We start from the raw sequence: 18,194 nt of genomic DNA on the forward strand, positions 1-18,194 counted from the left end.
CTATATGATCTTTTTTTCTGGTTCTGGACATGCTACAGAGCTGAAACTTCACAGGTACACCTTTTAGACCCCCCAGACACAAAATCACACAAAAAAAGTTCTTAAAAATTGTCATTTTTGATAAAAAAGCCAATTATTGAAAAATTAAAAAAAGAAAAAAAAGAGATTTTTTGATTTTTACTTTGGATTTCATATCTGGGGGGTCTAAAAAGTGTACATGTGAAGTTTCAGCTCTGTATGTCCAGAACCATAAAAAAAAAAGATCGTTTGTATTAGACACTTTCAGCTCAGGGGGTTAGCTTCTCTTCTCGGTTTTCACACCTTGCCGGTTTCAAAGCAGGCATTTTTTTGGGTTCTTTGCAGTCAGGAAAAACATCTGAACTTGTGTATAGTGGTACTGTGCACAAGTTCTGATGTTTTGCCTGCCTCCAAAAACCCCCAAAAAATGCCAGCAAAAACACACCTGGGCATTTTTTTTTTTTTGACGCTAGCGTTTTTTTTGGCATTTTTTGGGGTTCTTTTGAGGCAGGCAAAACATCTGAACTTGTGTATAGTGGTATATATACACACATAATTATATGTATATAGACACCTAGCCATATATAGGTGTGATAGTAGCAGAAATATATTACTGTAAATGATTTCATTAGCGCAAGCATATATTTCTGCTACTATCACACCTATATATGTCTAGGTGTGTATATAAATATATGTATGTGTGTATATAAACCACTATACACAAGTTCAGATGTTTTGCCTGCCTCCAAAACCCCCCCAAAAAATGCCAGCAAAAACACACCTGGGCATTTTTTTTTTGACGCTAGCGTTTTCTTGGCATTTTTTTGGGTTCTTTTGAGGCAGGCAAAACATCTGAACTTGTGTATAGTGGTATATATACACACATAATTATATGTATATAGACACCTAGCCATATATAGGTGTGATAGTAGCAGAAATATATTACTGTAAATGATTTCATTAGCGCAAGCATATATTTCTGCTACTATCACACCTATATATGTCTAGGGGTATATATACAGACATATATGTGTATATATACCCCCTATACACATGTTCAGATGTCATGTCTGACATCAAACATGTCCTCAAAAAAGCACTGGCAGTGGCAGCCCCTGCAGCATGAAAAATGCTTGGCTGGTGAGAAGCCATATGCCTGTCCCGAAGCAACTCAGAGAAATGATCATTTCTCTATAGCGGTCACCCTGCTATGGAAGGGTTTTGTCACCCTTCCATAGCAGTCACTGTCAGTTAACCCTACACTACACTATGGTCCCTTTACACTTAACATTTTCCCTACAGAAACTAAATTTTTGAAGCTAACTTAAGTGTAAAGGAGCACTCTAACTACACTAGATATCCCTTTCCTCACACTAAAAATAGCTAAATGACACTTTGTAACACATTAGAACAGAACCGCATTCCACTCTCTTCCATGTCCCGTACAAGAATGCTAGGAATTTGGCGGGGGTGATCTTATATACTGGGGGGCGTATTCACTAATGATTGGTCTAGGGACCCCCTAGTCACTCCAATCACATTCCTAGCATTCTCCTGCCCCCTCAATTGGCTTTTGCTAATGGTTCTGGACCAATCACGGGCTTTTAAAGCCCATTTCCTGAAGCATTGCATTTTGGTCGGTTCTGGTTGCCGAATTCCGAACTTTTTGGGCAAAAAGTTCTAAATTCGGCCGAACCTCGAACACCCAAAGTTCGGGCCAAACCGATGGTGGACCCGAACCGTTCGATCATCCCTAATTACTAGATTAGTGCACACGTAAATAGGAACAATGTTTAACTGAAATGTGTTTTTCAGGCTTTCATTAATTTTCAGTCATTGTCTATAAACAATATTCTAGTGTCTTCTGAATATACAAACTCTATCCTAGTGAAAACCTTCAGACCTCCGCCATTTTAAAATACTAATCAGTACTGCAGTGCACTGTTCTACACACTACACTCTCCCCCATCCCTGGTCCCTGCAGCACTTGCCTCCCTGGGTAATTAGCTGTTACTGCCCACACAGCTGGCGCAGGAGTCTGGAGAATTGAAAACCTCGCTCTTCTTCCCCATCTTCCTTATGGCTTCAAGGATGGATCAGAGCAAATCTGATTGGACTTGTGCTTGCACGTGACCACTTTGGCAACAAGGAAGGTCAGTGGTTTGGATGGACAGAGAGGTTAGTTTAACCACTTGCCGACCGCTCACTGAGCTGGTACTGTGGCAAAGTGGCTCGTTATCATCTGGCGACGTAGACCAACGTCACCAGACTCTCCCCTCTCTCGGGGGGGGGGGGGGGCGCGCGCCGCCGGAGGCTCGCTCCGGCTGTATTCAGACACAGCGGGAGTCGAGCCCGGGGAGGAGAAGCGGTGATCACCGCCGCTCTTCCTCGATCGTCAGGGATCGAGTGAGGAAATCCGCCCGCTTGTGTAAACAAAGCGGGCGGATCTCCTATGGGACAGGCATAGCTGAACCTGCGATCTGTGTCTGTGTCACACAACCCCCTCCCCCCACACATGTCAGTAAGCATGAGGCATACATTTAACCCCTTGATCACCAATAAAGTTAACCCCTTCTCTGCCAGTGTCATTATTACAGTAACCGTGCATATTTATAGCACTGATTACTGTAGTAATGTCACTGGTACCCCCAAAAGTGTCAAAAATGTCAGTTAGGGGTCCGATCTGTCCGCCGCAATGTCGCAGTCCCGCAAAAAAAAAATCACAGATCGCCGCCATTAAATATATGACAAAAATTGAATATATTGGATATTTTTTAACTGTCAAAGTAGAAAATGTAAATTTTTTCGCAAAATGTTCGCTTTTTTTATTAATATCACAAAAAATTAAAAGTGCAGAGGTGATCAAATACCACCAAAAGGAAGCTCTGTTTGTTGGAAAAAAAGGACGTAAATTTTGTTTGAGTACAGGGTTGCATGCCCGCGCAATTGTCAGTTAAAGTTGCGCAGTGCCAAGTTGCAAAAAGTGGCCTGGACGTTAAGCAGGAAAATCCTCTGGTGGTAAAGTGGTTAATGTTTCTTCTTTATACAGGGGTAAGTTTGAAGCCTAGTACACATGGGCCGAATGTCAACCGGCATCGGTCAGTTCAATAGAAACCGGCTGACATTCCCCCCCACCCCCCCCTGTGTTTGGAAGCCGTTTGGCTGGCTTTGTTGAAGAGCTTTCTTTTGATCATTTAATCACCACTGGGTTATTTGATTTTTTTTATTATATAAACATAAAGACCAACAGTTTTGAAAAAAAAAAAAAAAAAGAAAACAATATTTAATGCTGTCTGTTATAAAATGTATCCCATAAAAAAATAAAAAAATCGAATCCCATAATAAAATGCACACCCAAAAAAATCCCAATAATTGTATATTGATTTGTTTGCCTGAAGGTTATAGCTTCTACAAACTATGGGATATATACTGGAATTTTTTTTATACTAGTAATGGTGATCAGCGACTTATAACAGGACTGTGACAGTGCGGGAAATCTGACGCTAACTTATGCAGTTACGCTTACCTGAGCCCAATCTCGATCCAGCAATGTTCATGAGACCAGTGGATCTCCCAGGTCACTTCCTCCTCATTGGCTGAGGCAGCAGCAGGTGCCCTTAGCTTCCACTACTGTCAATCCAAGCCAGTGTGCCAATGAGGAGAGAGCAGGGCTAAGCTGCACTCCCATAGCAGGCTGTTTGCTATAAGTCCACTCGGCAGGAGGGAGGGTCCAGGAATGCTGACAGGGGACCCGAGAAGAGGAGGGTCGGAGCTGCTACACAGAGCAGGAAAGTATGACATGTTTGTTATTTTGCCTTTATTATCACTTTAAATATGACTTCTAGGTGAGGCAAAAATGTAAATGTTATTAATTTATTATTTATTTGTGTGTCTGTTCTGAGAATATCAAAGTTTTAGGACTGTTTCTATTTTTTTTTTTTTTTAATGCTGTCCTGCATTAGTTTGTACATACATTTACTAATTTGCACTGTGATGAATCTCTTTTTTTGCAAATGTCCCAGTCAAAGTGGTTATGCTGTTTGAGACAGATGTAACAGATGGACAGCAGTGGGTGTCTGATGAAAAAAAGATTTCTGAATAGATGTGTGTAGAAAGGTGGCTTTAAAAGAAGGCTTTTCATCATACTGTTGACGTAAAATGAAAATACGTAACGATCTGTAGAATTGTTTGAAAGAGAGGCTGAACACAAAAGGAACCTATTGTATGAAAGCATCATATTAAGGGATTGTTATGTTCAACTGAATAAACGGTTTTACTTTGCAACAACCTGTCTATTAAAAAATGTTAGACCAATTCTGCTTCAAAAATGTTATCTAACTCTTCCTGGCTTTGTATATATATAGTACCTTGCGAAAGAATCAACAACAAGTGGGACACAATCATGAAGTGGAACGAAATTTATTGGATATTTCAAACTTTTTTAACAAATAAAAAACTAAAAAATTGGGCGTGCAAAATTATTCAGCCCCTTTAGCGCCACCTTTTGCTGCGATTACAGCTGTAAGTCGCTTGGGGTATGTCTCTAACAGTTTTGCACATCGAGAGACTGAAATGTTTGCCCATTCCTCCTTGCAAAACAGCTTGAGCTCAGTGAGGTTGGATGGAGAGCGTTTGTGAACAGCAGTTTTCAGTTCTTTCCACAGATTCTCGATTGGATTCTGGTCTGGACTTTGACTTGGCCATTCTAACACCTGGATATGTTTATTTGCGAACCATTCCATTGTAGATTTTGCTTTATGTTTTGGATCATTGTCTTGTTGGAAGACAAATCTTCGTTCCAGTCTCAGGTCTTTTGCAGACTCCATCAGGTTTTCTTCCAGAATGGTCCTGTATTTGGCTCCATCCATCTTCCCATCAATTTTAACCATCTTTCCTGTCCCTGCTGAAGAAAGGCAGGCCCAAACCATGATGCTGCCACCACCATGTTTGACAGTGGGGATGGTGTGTTCAGGGTGATGAGCTGTGTTGCTTTTACGCCAAACATAACGTTTTGCATTGTTTCCAAAATGTTCGATTTTGGTTTCATCTGACCAGAGCACCTTCTTCCACATGTTTGGTGTTTCTCCCAGGTGGCTTGTGGCAAACTTTAAACAACACATTTTATGGATATCTTTAAGAAATGGCTTTCTTCTTGCCACTCTTCCATAAAGGCCAGATTTGTGCAGTATACGACTGATTGTTGTCCTATGGACAGAGTCTCCCACCTCAGCTGTAGATCTCTGCAGTTAATCCAGAGTGATCATGGGTCTCTTGGCTGCATCTCTGATCAGTCTTCTCCTTGTATGAGCTGAAAGTTTAGAGGGACGGCCAGGTCTTTGTAGATTTGCAGTGGTCTGATACTCATTCCATTTCAACATTATCGCTTGCACAGTGCTCCTTGGGATGTTTAAAGCTTGGGAAATCTTTTTGTATCCAAATCCGGCTTTAAACTTCTCCACAACAGTATCTCGGACCTGCCTGGTGTGTTCCTTGTTCTTCATGATGCTCTCTGCGCTTTAAATGGACCTCTGAGACTATCACAGTGCAGGTGCATTTATACGGAGACTTGATTACACACAGGTGGATTATATTTATCATCATTAATCATTTGGGTCAACATTGGATCATTCAGAGATCCTCACTGAACTTCTGGAGAGAGTTTGCTGCACTGAAAGTAAAGGGGCTGAATAATTTTGCAAGCCCAATTTTTCAGTTTTTTATTTGTTAACAAAGTTTGAAATATCCAATAAATTTTGTTCCACTTCATGATTGTGTCCCACTTGTTGTTGATTTTTCACAAAAAATTACAGTTTTATATCTTTATGTTTGAAGCCTGAAATGTGGCAAAAGGTCGAAAAGTTCAAGGGGCCTGAATACTTTTGCAAGGCACTGTATATATATATATATATATATATATATATATATATATATATATATATATATATATATATATATATTTAATGCTGTATATATAGTGTACTAAGGCACAAAATAAACAAAATCAATTAAAAACATAAGTATGTTTGAGTTAGAACTCTAGAAAAGCAACAGGAAATAAACTGGTTTAAAAGTCTAGAAATAAACTGGCTAACTGACCAGAAACCTAGCAAGTTCAGTAAAAAGATGTTTATTAAAGTAGTTAAGGCTTGAAAAAACACTTGAAAATATTAATCACTTTAAACAACAGCCACCCTAATAAAGTATTTTTTTGATTGTACAGTGCTTTGCGAAAGTATTCGGCCCCCTTGAACTTTTCGACCTTTTGCCACATTTCAGGCTTCAAACATAAAGATATAAAACTGTAATTTTTTGTGAAGAATCGACAACAAGTGGGACACAATCATGAAGTAGAACGAAATTTATTGGATATTTCAAACTTTTTAACAAATAAAAAACTGAAAAATTGGGCGTGCAAAATTATTCAGCCCCCTTAAGTTAATACTTTGTAGCGCCACCTTTTGCTGCGATTACAGCTGTAAGTCGCTTGGGGTATGTCTCTATCAGTTTTGCACATCGAGGGACTGAAATTTTTGCCCATGCCTCCATGCAAAACAGCTCGAGCTCAGTGAGGTTGGAAGGAGAGCGTTTGTGAACAGCAGTTTTCAGTTCTTTCCACAGATTTTCGATTGGATTCAGGTCTGGACTTTGACTTGGCCATTCTAACACCTGGATATGTTTATTTGTAAACCATTCCATTGTAGATTTTGCTTTATGTTTTGGATCATTGTCTTGTTGGAAGACAAATCTCCGTCCCAGTCCCAGGTCTTTTGCAGACTCCATCAGGTTTTCTTCCAGAATGGTCCTGTATTTGGCTCCATCCATCTTCCCATCAATTTTAACCATCTTCCCTGTCCCTGCTGAAGAAAAGCAGGCCCAAACCATGATGCTGCCACCACCATGTTTGACAGTGGGGATGGTGTGTTCAGGGTGATGAGCTGTGTTGCTTTTACGCCAAACATAACGTTTTGCATTGTTTCCAAAAAGTTCAATTTTGGTTTCATCTGACCAGAGCACCTTCTTCCACATGTTTGGTGTGTCTCCCAGGTGGCTTGTGGCAAACTTTAAATGACACTTTTTATGGATATCTATAAGAAATGGCTTTCTTCTTGTCACTCTTCCATAAAGGCCAGATTTGTGCAGTATACGACTGATTGTTGTCCTATGGACAGAGTCTCCCACCTCAGCTGTAGATCTCTGCAGTTCATCCAGAGTGATCATGGGTCTCTTGGCTGCATCTCTGATCAGTCTTCTCCTTGTATGAGCTGAAAGTTTAGAGGGACGGCCAGGTCTTTGTAGATTTGCAGTGGTCTGATACTCCTTCCATTTCAATATTATGGCTTGCACAGTGCTCCTTGGGACGTTTAAAGCTTGGGAAATCTTTTTGTATCCAAATCCAGCTTTAAACTTCTCCACAACAGTATCTCGGACCTGCCTGGTGTGTTCCTTGTTCTTCATGATGCTCTCTGCGCTTTAAACGGACCTCTGAGACTATCACAGTGCAGGTGCATTTATACGGAGACTTGATTACACACAGGTGGATTCTATTTATCATCATTAGTCATTTAGGTCAACATTGGATCATTCAGAGATCCTGACTGAACTTCTGGAAAGAGTTTGCTGCACTAAAAGTAAAGGGGCTGAATAATTTTGCACGCCCAATTTTTCAGTTTTTTATTTGTTAACAAAGTTTGAAATATCCAATAAATTTCGTTCCACTTCATGATTGTGTCCCACTTGTTGTTGATTCTTCACAAAAAAATTACAGTTTTATATATTTATGTTTGAAGCCTGAAATGTGGCAAAAGGTCGCAAAGTTCAAGGGGGCCGAATATTTTCGCAAGGTACTGTATGTGCTGGAGTGATGGGCATCCATTCATATGGCGTTACAGTCAAAATGGTGGGAGCCATACAGAGTGATGCATCTGACATTGTATGTGGATAATGGGTGTACTATAAATGATATGATGCCCTTTGTCTTTCTTGTATTAACAAGAAGAAGAACCTTAAATACTGGCATTCCCCAAAACACCTTTGATTGAAAAGAGTTTTACAGTGCATACTAGAAGCTTCAGCAAACCATCTAGGGCCTACAAAATATAATTGAGTAGCTGAATCTATATATGAAGAGTGTAATCATTAAGTCATTGAAATGTTGAGAGACTGTAAGATACAATGATAGTATAATTAGGAAGCTGCATAGTCCTTTTTTTTTTTTTATGTTTTGTGATTTGTCTACGCAATTTTAAATGTTTAGTGGTGCATGTATGATACGTATTAGTTTGATTGTTACATGTAAACATTTTTTTTTTCAATAAAAAAGTATCTGATTCTATTGGTTGAGCCAGATGGACTTGTGTCTTTTTTCAACCTGACTAACTATGTAACTATGATTTAAAAAAAGAGGTCATTAAGGATCATCTACCCTTTCCTCTCCATGCCTCTTTCATTCCTTGGATTTCAGTTCAATCATGGAAGCTTAACATTACACGTGGGCTAGGACAGTCTGCATGCAAATACAGCCTGCCAAGGAATGCCTACTTCCACAGACTGACATCCACTCATTAGGGAATTTTTATATTTACAGAACTCCACCCCAAAAAGGACTTTTGAATGGAGTACTGATATGCTATGTACAGCACCCTGCTGACCCCACATAAACAGTAGAAACTTGAGCTTCAAACATAAGCACTATGCTAAGTTTACACATGAGACACATGCTGTAACTAACCTTTTCCCCACAAATCCTGGTAGACAGGAGCATCCCAGCACCCCATTCACCTCAGTGCAGTTACTGTAGTTATAGCAGGTGATATTTTTCTTCTCATCTCCACAAAAAACTGATGGCATTCTGTTAAATCTGCAATTAAAGAAACAGAGGCTATGAAGCACAGAAATTGTAAACTTAGCTGCTGATACCAAAAAATAATACATTTTTGTACATCACTACTGCCTTTGCCAAATAGTGGTAGTCTATCTGCTGTGTAGGTTAAGGTGTTCTATTTTTGGGGTCCTAAGTTGACTGGGTGCATTTGCGAGTAAATTTTTATTACAATGATTTTTCTTTGATAGTGTTTATACAGAAAATGTATAAATACCCCGAAAGCATTTGCTCTCGATTTAGTACAAATATGTTTACAGATATTCATTACATTAATGCAAATTAAGATTGCAATTGCGATCAAAGTTCCAATTTTTCCAACATATCTTCTTTCTGGTACAATTATTTTTATTCAGTTTAAAGGAATACCAATAAAGCGTCCAGTTTACCCATGCAAGGGGCTTGGGATGACAACATAGATCAGTATAAGGCTTTATACAGTGTCAAACAAAAATAAAACAGTAGCAATAGTTAAATCTAAAGCATATGAACAAATGAAAAACAAGGTCGAGGAAAGATCCACATAGATAACAATGTCAAGCCTGGACAAGCTAATTCCCTGATAATGGTGCAGTGGGGCATCCCAAAGAGTACAGAGTAACCAAGAAGAAAGAGAGAGGGGCCAGAAGCCTCAGAAGGAAGAAAAAAAAGAAATACCAATAAAGCGTCCAGTTTACCCATGCAAGGGGCTTGGGATGACAACATAGATCAGTATAAGGCTTTATACAGTGTCAAACAAAAATAAAACAGTAGCAATAGTTAAATCTAAAGCATATGAACAAATGAAAAACAAGGTCGAGGAAAGATCCACATAGATAACAATGTCAAGCCTGGACAAGCTAATTCCCTGATAATGGTGCAGTGGGGCATCCCAAAGAGTACAGAGTAACCAAGAAGAAAGAGAGAGGGGCCAGAAGCCTCAGAAGGAAGAAAAAAAGAAAGCATTCAAAAAAAAGGTGAGGGGGGGGGGGCAGTAGAGGAAGGGAGAGAGGGAGGAAGGGTAATAGGGATATGGATTCGGTGTAGTAAGGCGGGTTAGTCATAGGCGTCCAACACTATCTGGAGAAGGAGGGGGAGGGGAAGGCATATTGAAGCCAAGGTTCCCAAATCTTATGAAATTTAGTGTGAGAGTCCTTAAGAATGCTATACATCTGTTCATTAAGCATCAGAACAGGCATATGGTCTCTAATGCCCTGAAAGTGGACTGTAGGTTGTAGGCAACTGTTCTTTTTGCTGACAAAAATAAGTAGGTTGTCAAATTTTTCTGGTAAGGCCAGAGATAGGGCAGTGCAATAGGGCCAATTTAGCATCCTTTTGCATAGTTAAGTTGAACAGAGTGTATAGCAGGCCAAAGACTCGGGACCAAAAGCCTATCAGTTGCGGACAAGTCCATCATGCATAGAAGACATACCCGCGATGGCCACAGCCCCGGAAGCAGCTGTCACTAGAACTAGGGTTGGCTTGGGCAATTCAAGCTGGAACCCAATACCACCACAGGAGCACTTTGTATGTCTCTTCTAGGGTAGCAGTGTTAAATGAGCCTTTTCCTACAGAAGACCAGGTCTTGCTCCAGTCGGTCAGGTCTGTCTCAGACTCCAAGTCCCGTTCCCACTGAGACACATATTAGAGAGAAGCAGGGGATGGTATATAATTCAGAGATGTGTAAAGGGTGGAGATGAGGCCAGGCAATCCCATTGGCATGTGTGTTCAAAGGTCGTTTTCAGAAAGGGTAAGGAGGGACGATATCCAATGTTGAAGTTGAAGGTAGCGGAAAAATTCAGATTGTGGGACCTCATGTGTTTTTGGGAGAGAGGCCCATGTCGGAAAAGACAGAGAGGACAGGAAAGGTTGCACTTGCATTAAACCATTAAAGGTCCACTAGGAGAATGCCTAAAGGCTGATCCATACCCGAGGGAAATAGAGGATTGTGAAGGATAGGCAGAGGAGGCAAGAAGGGAGACATGAGATTGCCCTAAAATCTGACAGATTCCCACATTTTCAGGCTGTTTTGCATGGGAGGGCTAAGAGTGGGTGAGCGTAGTTTATGAGGATCCCAAAGGAGTTCCTGAAGGGGAAGGGGTGCACAATTAGGAAGCTTCAAAAGCGCCAACAGGGTCGATGTCACTGGAAGGGTCATTAACTATTTTCTGTTGGGGGGGGGGCATCATATACACTCCTATTTCCAAAGTAACACTAATAATTACAACAACAATTATTAGTCATCACTCATATTTTTACAACTTATTAGTGCCGTAACCTGGTATATTTACAACAGCAACCAGCACACAGATTGTTCAGGTATGTGCAAAGCTTTTATTAGAGACATGCAGGGTGACCATTTGGACATATCTGGCTGTGCCCAAGGGCCCAGGGCCAGTAGGGGGCCCCATGAGAGGCTCCTTGGAGGACGCAGCAGGATGGAGCAAGCAGGTTCCAGGCCTGGTCCTGAGAAGAGAGAAAGAAAGCTCTGACAGACACCAAGAGAGCGAGAGGAGAAGGAGAACACTTCCCGAACCAGTGAGGGGGTAGGCATCAGTTCAACAGCACCGCCAGCAAATAGGCTGCATGTGTGACTTGCTCACATTATACTGTATCTCTGCTCGTGTCCCTTGTGTCAGTGAGAACAGCACTGCCAAAGCCTCTCCTTCACTGCATACATACATAGTCCCATCTCCTAGCAGGACAGCAGTATGTCTGGCTGCTGACTCACCAGAATGCAGCTGGAAGATGATTGCTATGCTGCATCTGCCTCCTCCTTAATCCAGGCTGTGCTTCCCGCACAGTATGCATCCTGGAGAATGAAATGTCTGCTGGAGCAAGAGTGGTAAGAGACAGTGGCCTCTCTTGTCATAGCTGTACACAATGGTGAACGTGTGCAGGGGGGGGGGGTAAAGCAATAGAACATATGGGGGGCTGTGTGTGTGGGGCGAGCACTGTTGTTCATATAATGGGGGCCCTTGTGTGCCATTAGCAGGGACAGTGTAACTAACTCCTTGTATTGAGAGACCCCTGTGTGTCCTAAGGTTGGGGGGCACTGACCTTATAATGGGGACCCTCTGTGTGTCCTGAGGATGGGGGGCACTGAACTTATAATGGGGACCCCGTGTGACCCCAGGATGGGGAGCTCAGTACATATTATAATGGGAGACCCCTTGTATGACCTGAGGATAGAGGCTTTATACACCTTGTATTGAGGGGCAGGCATTGTGACCTGAGAATTAAGGTTTTTTATTTGGGGATCCTCTTTCTGCCCTGATTAAGGGGATCTGTGTGGCTTATAATGAGAGATCCACTCTGTGACCAGAGGATGATTACGTACTTTGCACTTTATAATGGAGAGCACCCTGTGCGAGCCTATGATGGGGGCGCTGTATGTCTTATAATATGGGATCCCCTGTGTGTCCCAAGGTTGGGGGCACTCTGTGCCTTTTAATGGAAACCCCCTGTGTGCCCTGAGGATGAGGGGGCACTGTACATCTTATATTGGAAACCCCCTGAGGATGAGGGGGCAATGTACGTCTTATAATGGAAACCCCCTGTGTGCCCTGAGGATGAGGGGGCACTGTACGTCTTATAATGGAAACCTCCTGTGTGCCCTGAGGATGAGAGGGGGCACTGTACGTCTTATAATGGAAACCCCCTGTGTGCCCTGAAGATGGGGGGGGGGCACTGTAAGTCTTATAATGGAAACCCCCTGTGTGCCCTGAGGATGAGGGGGCACTGTACATCTTATAATGGAAACCCCCTGTGTGCCCTGGGTATGGCGGGGGGTACTATACATCTTATAATGGAAACCCCCTGTGTGCCCTGAGGATGAGAGGGGGCACTGTATGTCTTATAATGGAAACCCACTGTGTGCCCTGAGGATGAGCGGGCACTATACGTCTTATAATGGAAACCCCCTGTGTGCCCTGATGATGAGGGGGGGGGGCACTGTACCTCTTATAATGGAAACCCCGTGTGTGCTCTGAGGATGGGCGGGCGGCACTGTACATTATATAATGGAAACCCCTGTGTGCCCTGAGGATGGGGGGGGGGGGTACTGTACATCTTATAATGGAAACCCCCTGTGTGCCCTGAGGATGGGGGGGCACTGTACGTCTTATAATGGAAACCCCCTGTGTGCCCTGAGGATGGGGGGGGCACTGTACATCTTATAATGGAAACCCCCTGTGTGCCCTGAGGATGAGGGGGCACTGTACGTCTTATAATGGAAACCCCCTGTGTGCCCTGAGGATGAGAGGGGGCACTGTATGTCTTATAATGGAAACCCCCTGTGTGCCCTGAAGATGGGGGGCACTGCAAGTCTTATAATGGAAACCCCCTGTGTGCCCCGAGGATGAGGGGGCACTGTACATCTTATAATGGAAACCCCCTGTGTGCCCTGGGTATGGGGGGGGGGGTACTATACATCTTATAATGGAAACCCCCTGTGTGCCCTGAGGATTAGAGGGGGCACTGTACATATTATAATGGAAACCCCCTGTGTGCCCTGAGGATGAGCGGGCACTATACGTCTTATAATGGAAACCCCCTGTATGCCCTGATGATGAGGGGGGGCACTGTACCTCTTATAATGGAAACCCCCTGTGTGCTCTGAGGATGGGCGGGCAGCACTGTACATTATATAATGGAAACCCATGTGTGCCCTGAGGATGGGGGGGGGGACACTGTACGTCTTATAATGGAAACCCCCTGTGTGCCCTGAGGATGGGGGGGGGCACTGTACGTCTTATAATGGAAACCCCCTGTGTGCCCTGAGGATGGGGGGGCACTGTACGTCTTATAATGGAAACCCCCTTTGTGCCCTGAGGATGAGGGGGGGACACCGTATGTCTTATAATCAAAACCCCCTGTATGCCCTGAGTGTCCCCCTCCCTCTCTTCCTCCCCCCCTCTCTCTCTCACTTCTCCTCTGTCTCACCCCCTTATTCTTTTTGTCTCACCTCCTTCTCTCACACCCCTCTTTTTCTCACTTTTATCTCTCTCTCGCTCTCACTTCTCTCTCTCCCCTCCCTCTTTCACCACTCTCTATTTCAGCCCCCCTCACGCTCAAACCCCTCCTCTCTCTCACCCCATCTCTCACTCTCCCACCCTCCCCTTTTTCCCACCCCCCTCACCTCCCTCTCTCTCTCCTCCCTCTCTCTCTCTCATGCTCTTTCTCTCACACCTCTCGCACTCTCCTCCCTCTTTCTCACCCCCTTTCGCCCCCTTCCCTCTTATCTCTCTCTCACCCCCCTCCTTTCTCACCTCCCACTCTCTCCTTCCTCCTTCTCTCCCCTTCCTTTCGATCTCCCTCATTTCTCTCTCTCTCCCTCCTATTCTTATCTCTCCTTACTCTCCTTTCACCTCTCTTCTCCTCATGTGCCACACTTCTTTCTCTGGCATTGGGGCCCAAATTTTGATCTTGTGCTCAGACCCACTGCTTTCAAAAAAAACACCCCTGGTTGCATCATAAAAATAGCTGCCATGCATTGGCCATCTTTACACCTGGAACCTTCTATGGAAAAAAGCCAAGAACTTACATGCAGTCTATGCTACAGTAGATATTTAAATGCCCCCTCTATTCAGTTGAGCTTCAATATGTAGGTGGGGCTTTGTGTGGGTGTGGCTTGAGTGTGGGTGGGGACACAGGGGGCCCCATGATCTCCTGTTGCCCGGGGGCCCCATGGGTTGTCAGTCCACCCCTGGAGACATGACTATAGTTCATGGTTCCACCCCGTGGATAGAGGATATCTCTGTCCAAAAGTAACAAGTGCTTCACCTAGGAGACAGGTGGGAGCCAGTGCAGCAAGGAGCTGCTAGATGTATGTGCAAAGCTTGATTTTGAAGATTGTCAAGAGGATGGAGACAAATGCCCTGAAGTGAGGCCAGATCAGCAGAACTGCAAGTGTAAGCCAGGAGGCTTATACATGTGGATTTATTAGGTGATAGTTAAATGCTTAGAAAAAAACCCTGCGAGGAAAACCCATATGATTTTCCTGAACTTTGTTTTAATAAAAGTGGGCAAGAAAAGCCCTAACAAGAAGATTAAAGCAAATGTCCCCAATGTGCTACCATTTGAAGCTGGTTTCCACAGTATATTTTATATAAAGGGTCAACTCATCATGATAGTTCTAATTTCTTGTGTAGTCAGTTAAATGGAAATTACTGAAATATCCATGTTTGGAAATTCCTAGGAGTGCCTAGGAGATTTTCTAATAGTATTGTTATATATTTCGTTTTGGGTGTAGTCCCCAGGGGTCCCTGGCATATGTGATATTTGTGTGTTTCTCCACCTTAACAGATAATGTATCCTACCCATGTTTACCAAGAACCATCTGGTATGGGTTGTCTTTTATTCCTTTCTATACATTCTTATTCATTTTCAAGATAATTAATATGGCAATGATAAGTAACTAACAACGCATCCCACTGCACACAGTATTAGTAGAATTCACTTCTGGTAAATTACAAATATCATTGGGTAGCATACCACAAGTAAGGAAAAGATCACAAACAGAAATCACTATCTTGTTACTACAAAGAGTACGGTGCCAAAATAAAACAAAATTATTCTACTAAAGCACATGGGTTATATCTAAAATCCTGAGACTCCAAACATATTATCTTTCATCTTCCCTAGAACTCTTAGATCCTCCAACCTTTATCAAGAATTGAAAGAAAGTGTCTATTCCGTGCTTCTACTCCCTAATTATGTAAAAAAAAATTCAAAATGATAGCTCATCTTCAAATAAAAAAAAACGTAAAAGCACTTACTTGCATTTGTATAAATATTTTTCAGAGCCATGAGAGATATGTGGATGGCTACTGATTGCCTCTTCTAAAAATGCTAGTTTTGTAGCTGTTGTACTGATTAACATGCTTTATTACTTTGAACTGACTGGCTCTTAATGAACGTGCAGATCAGTTGTTTAGACTGCCTTGTTGGATACCTGTTCTAGCTTAGCGACTTGGAAATGACTGAACCCTAGGCCAGGCAAATGGAAATTTTAAGTAAGAGTAGCACTGTCCCTGTAGGGCTTGCTAAGTGATGACGTCTTGGGTCTCTCTCTGACTACCTGCAGTCAGTTGCTGGAGATTTTTCACACATTCATCCTTACTCCCAGTTGCTCGTTATTCAATAAACAGTCCAGGGGATTTGGTTTTATATTTATTGTGGAACTTGGATGGAAGAATGGAATAATGGGATACTCCAACTTGAACTACTCACAGTAGATAAGGACAACTCTCACTTGGCCTCATCGGGTTATTTGTGAAAGCAGACATGCTGCTTTAACCATACTGCCACTTGTATGGAAGAATTAAGTCCTTTTGTTCTCCGTAGCAATAGACTTGATGAAATAACTGCAACAGACTTGATGCAGGATACCCTCTAGCATCCCCTTGACTGACTCTCCTGGCAGAAGGGATGGCCCTCCCAAGACAGGCCCCACAACACTGATCTGTATTCACTATAAGCAGAATCAGATCCTCTCCAGTGTCTCCCTCCCAGTCAGCTCTGTAGGACGTCTGGGTTCAGCTCCTCTCTGATTCCCAGGCCCTTAGGGTCGACCACCTGAGGCCGCATGACAGCTTCTTACAGAGGAAGGGCAGCTGCCCCCTCCCTTCTGGAACCCCGCTCTCCAGGCTAAAAAACCCTGAGCACATGTGCCCTTGGCATTTAAACAGTATTCCAGCATGCAACAAGGCACTTTTCTCTGCCAATCACCAGGGCTGTAACAGATGCCTGTGCACTCACTTGTCAGGTTTCCTCTCACTGTCCAATATGCCTCCCTTTTGGACCAATGTGAAATATTTCAGACAAGATGAGCTGCACCTGAGCACTATGAGCAGACCTCACTAATGGATCCTGTTTTCTGGCAGACAGACAGCAACAAATATTCACTTGGCAATCTCTCTGGTAAGCAGAAAGACCCAAAAACTATACTCTATCTCTAGCATCTACCGAGGAGGGTGCTACATAAGTAATGAGAGTCCATACATAAATAACTTGTAAAGTTCACAGAAGTACCCCCTGAAATTGTCATTCTACCAGCTTAGATCATTAGCGCTAGAAAGTAAACATCAAATTACTTTACCAAAAGATAAAACTCATAGCATACCACCCAGCCTTTTGTGATGGTGAATGAAGGACACCTGTTAGCAAAAGTATGTAGGCATAGGGCACACCCCCTGTCCTGCCCCCTACAAAAACTAATTAGTTAAACCCACAAATACTTTTTTTACCACTACTATTCAGATATATTGGCTTCCGCTATTCACAAATGCAGCAATTTAGAAATTGGATGAAAGGTTTAGTGCTGGGAAACACTTTTTCAAAGATAAATAGTACATTTTATATACAACTATATAGATCAGACCAAAATGAGGGACAAATGAGGAGGAAAGAGTAAAAGAGGGACTTTGTTCCAAATCAGGGACAGTCCCTCAAAATTAGGGCCAGTTGGGAGCTATGTCAAAGCACCAGTTTATCTCTACTTAGTTGTGGAAATCATCAGAAATCAGTCAACCTGATCAAACAATGGCCTGAATGTTGGTAATCTCAGTCTAACATGATTCTTCCCACAAAAAGGTCACACATTTATATCAGAAAAAAAAAATTTCAATATTTAGCGCAAAATCCACACTAAAAATCAAACTAAAACATAAAAGCTGAACACTAAAGATCAAGCCTAAACCTCAAAAGTGAATATTAATAAAACAGTGCAGCGCTTAAATAAATAAGTAAATAATCAAATTCTTAAGTGACAAAACAAATAAAATATATATGAATATATCCGGTTAACAAAGGGTTCTATAGGATGATCAACAGCGAATATAAGTCCATAAGTATTATAGAAATACGGCATCTTGTGACTCTAAATGACATGCAGTAGTGTGTAATGCAAGATAACCCATCCACCATGGCAAACATTGCCTCTCACCTCCAATATTCGACCCTAAGAAGGATTACATAGCCAAACAACTCCAAAAGATCAGATATCACACTCCAGGTTGGAAAATCCTAAATGGGGAAGGGATCTCCGTATGGGATCTGTCTCTTTCCTTCTATACTTACGGAGCCATATGAGGATCCCTTCCCCATTTAATATTTTCCACCTGGAGTGTGATATCTGATCCTTTGGAGTTGTTTGGCTATGTGATCCTTCTTAGGGTCGAATATTGGAGGTGAGAGGCAGTGTTTGCCATGGTGGATGGGCTATCTTCCATTACAATCTACTGCATGTCATTTGGAGTCACAAGATGCCGTGTATTTCTATAATACTTATGGACTTTATTGGTTGTTGATCATCCTA

At 42.5% G+C, this 18,194-nt stretch overlaps 1 protein-coding gene across 1 annotated transcript in view; it reads right to left on the reverse strand.

Moving 5' to 3' along the window:
- The window catches only part of CRB1 (crumbs cell polarity complex component 1), a gene marked incomplete at its 3' end in the record, with an annotated part of 164,876 nt that overhangs the window by 21,574 nt on the left and 125,108 nt on the right, over nucleotides 1-18,194 (reverse strand). Inside the window, exon 10 of the mRNA XM_082265223.1 lies at nucleotides 8,747-8,875. Coding sequence (XP_082121349.1) covers nucleotides 8,747-8,875 — 129 coding nt within the window. The remainder of the gene's footprint in view (nucleotides 1-8,746; nucleotides 8,876-18,194) is intronic.

Source organism: Pelophylax lessonae (assembly GCF_965119305.1).
Source record: "Pelophylax lessonae genome assembly, chromosome: 8".
Classification (NCBI taxonomy): domain Eukaryota; kingdom Metazoa; phylum Chordata; class Amphibia; order Anura; family Ranidae; genus Pelophylax; species Pelophylax lessonae.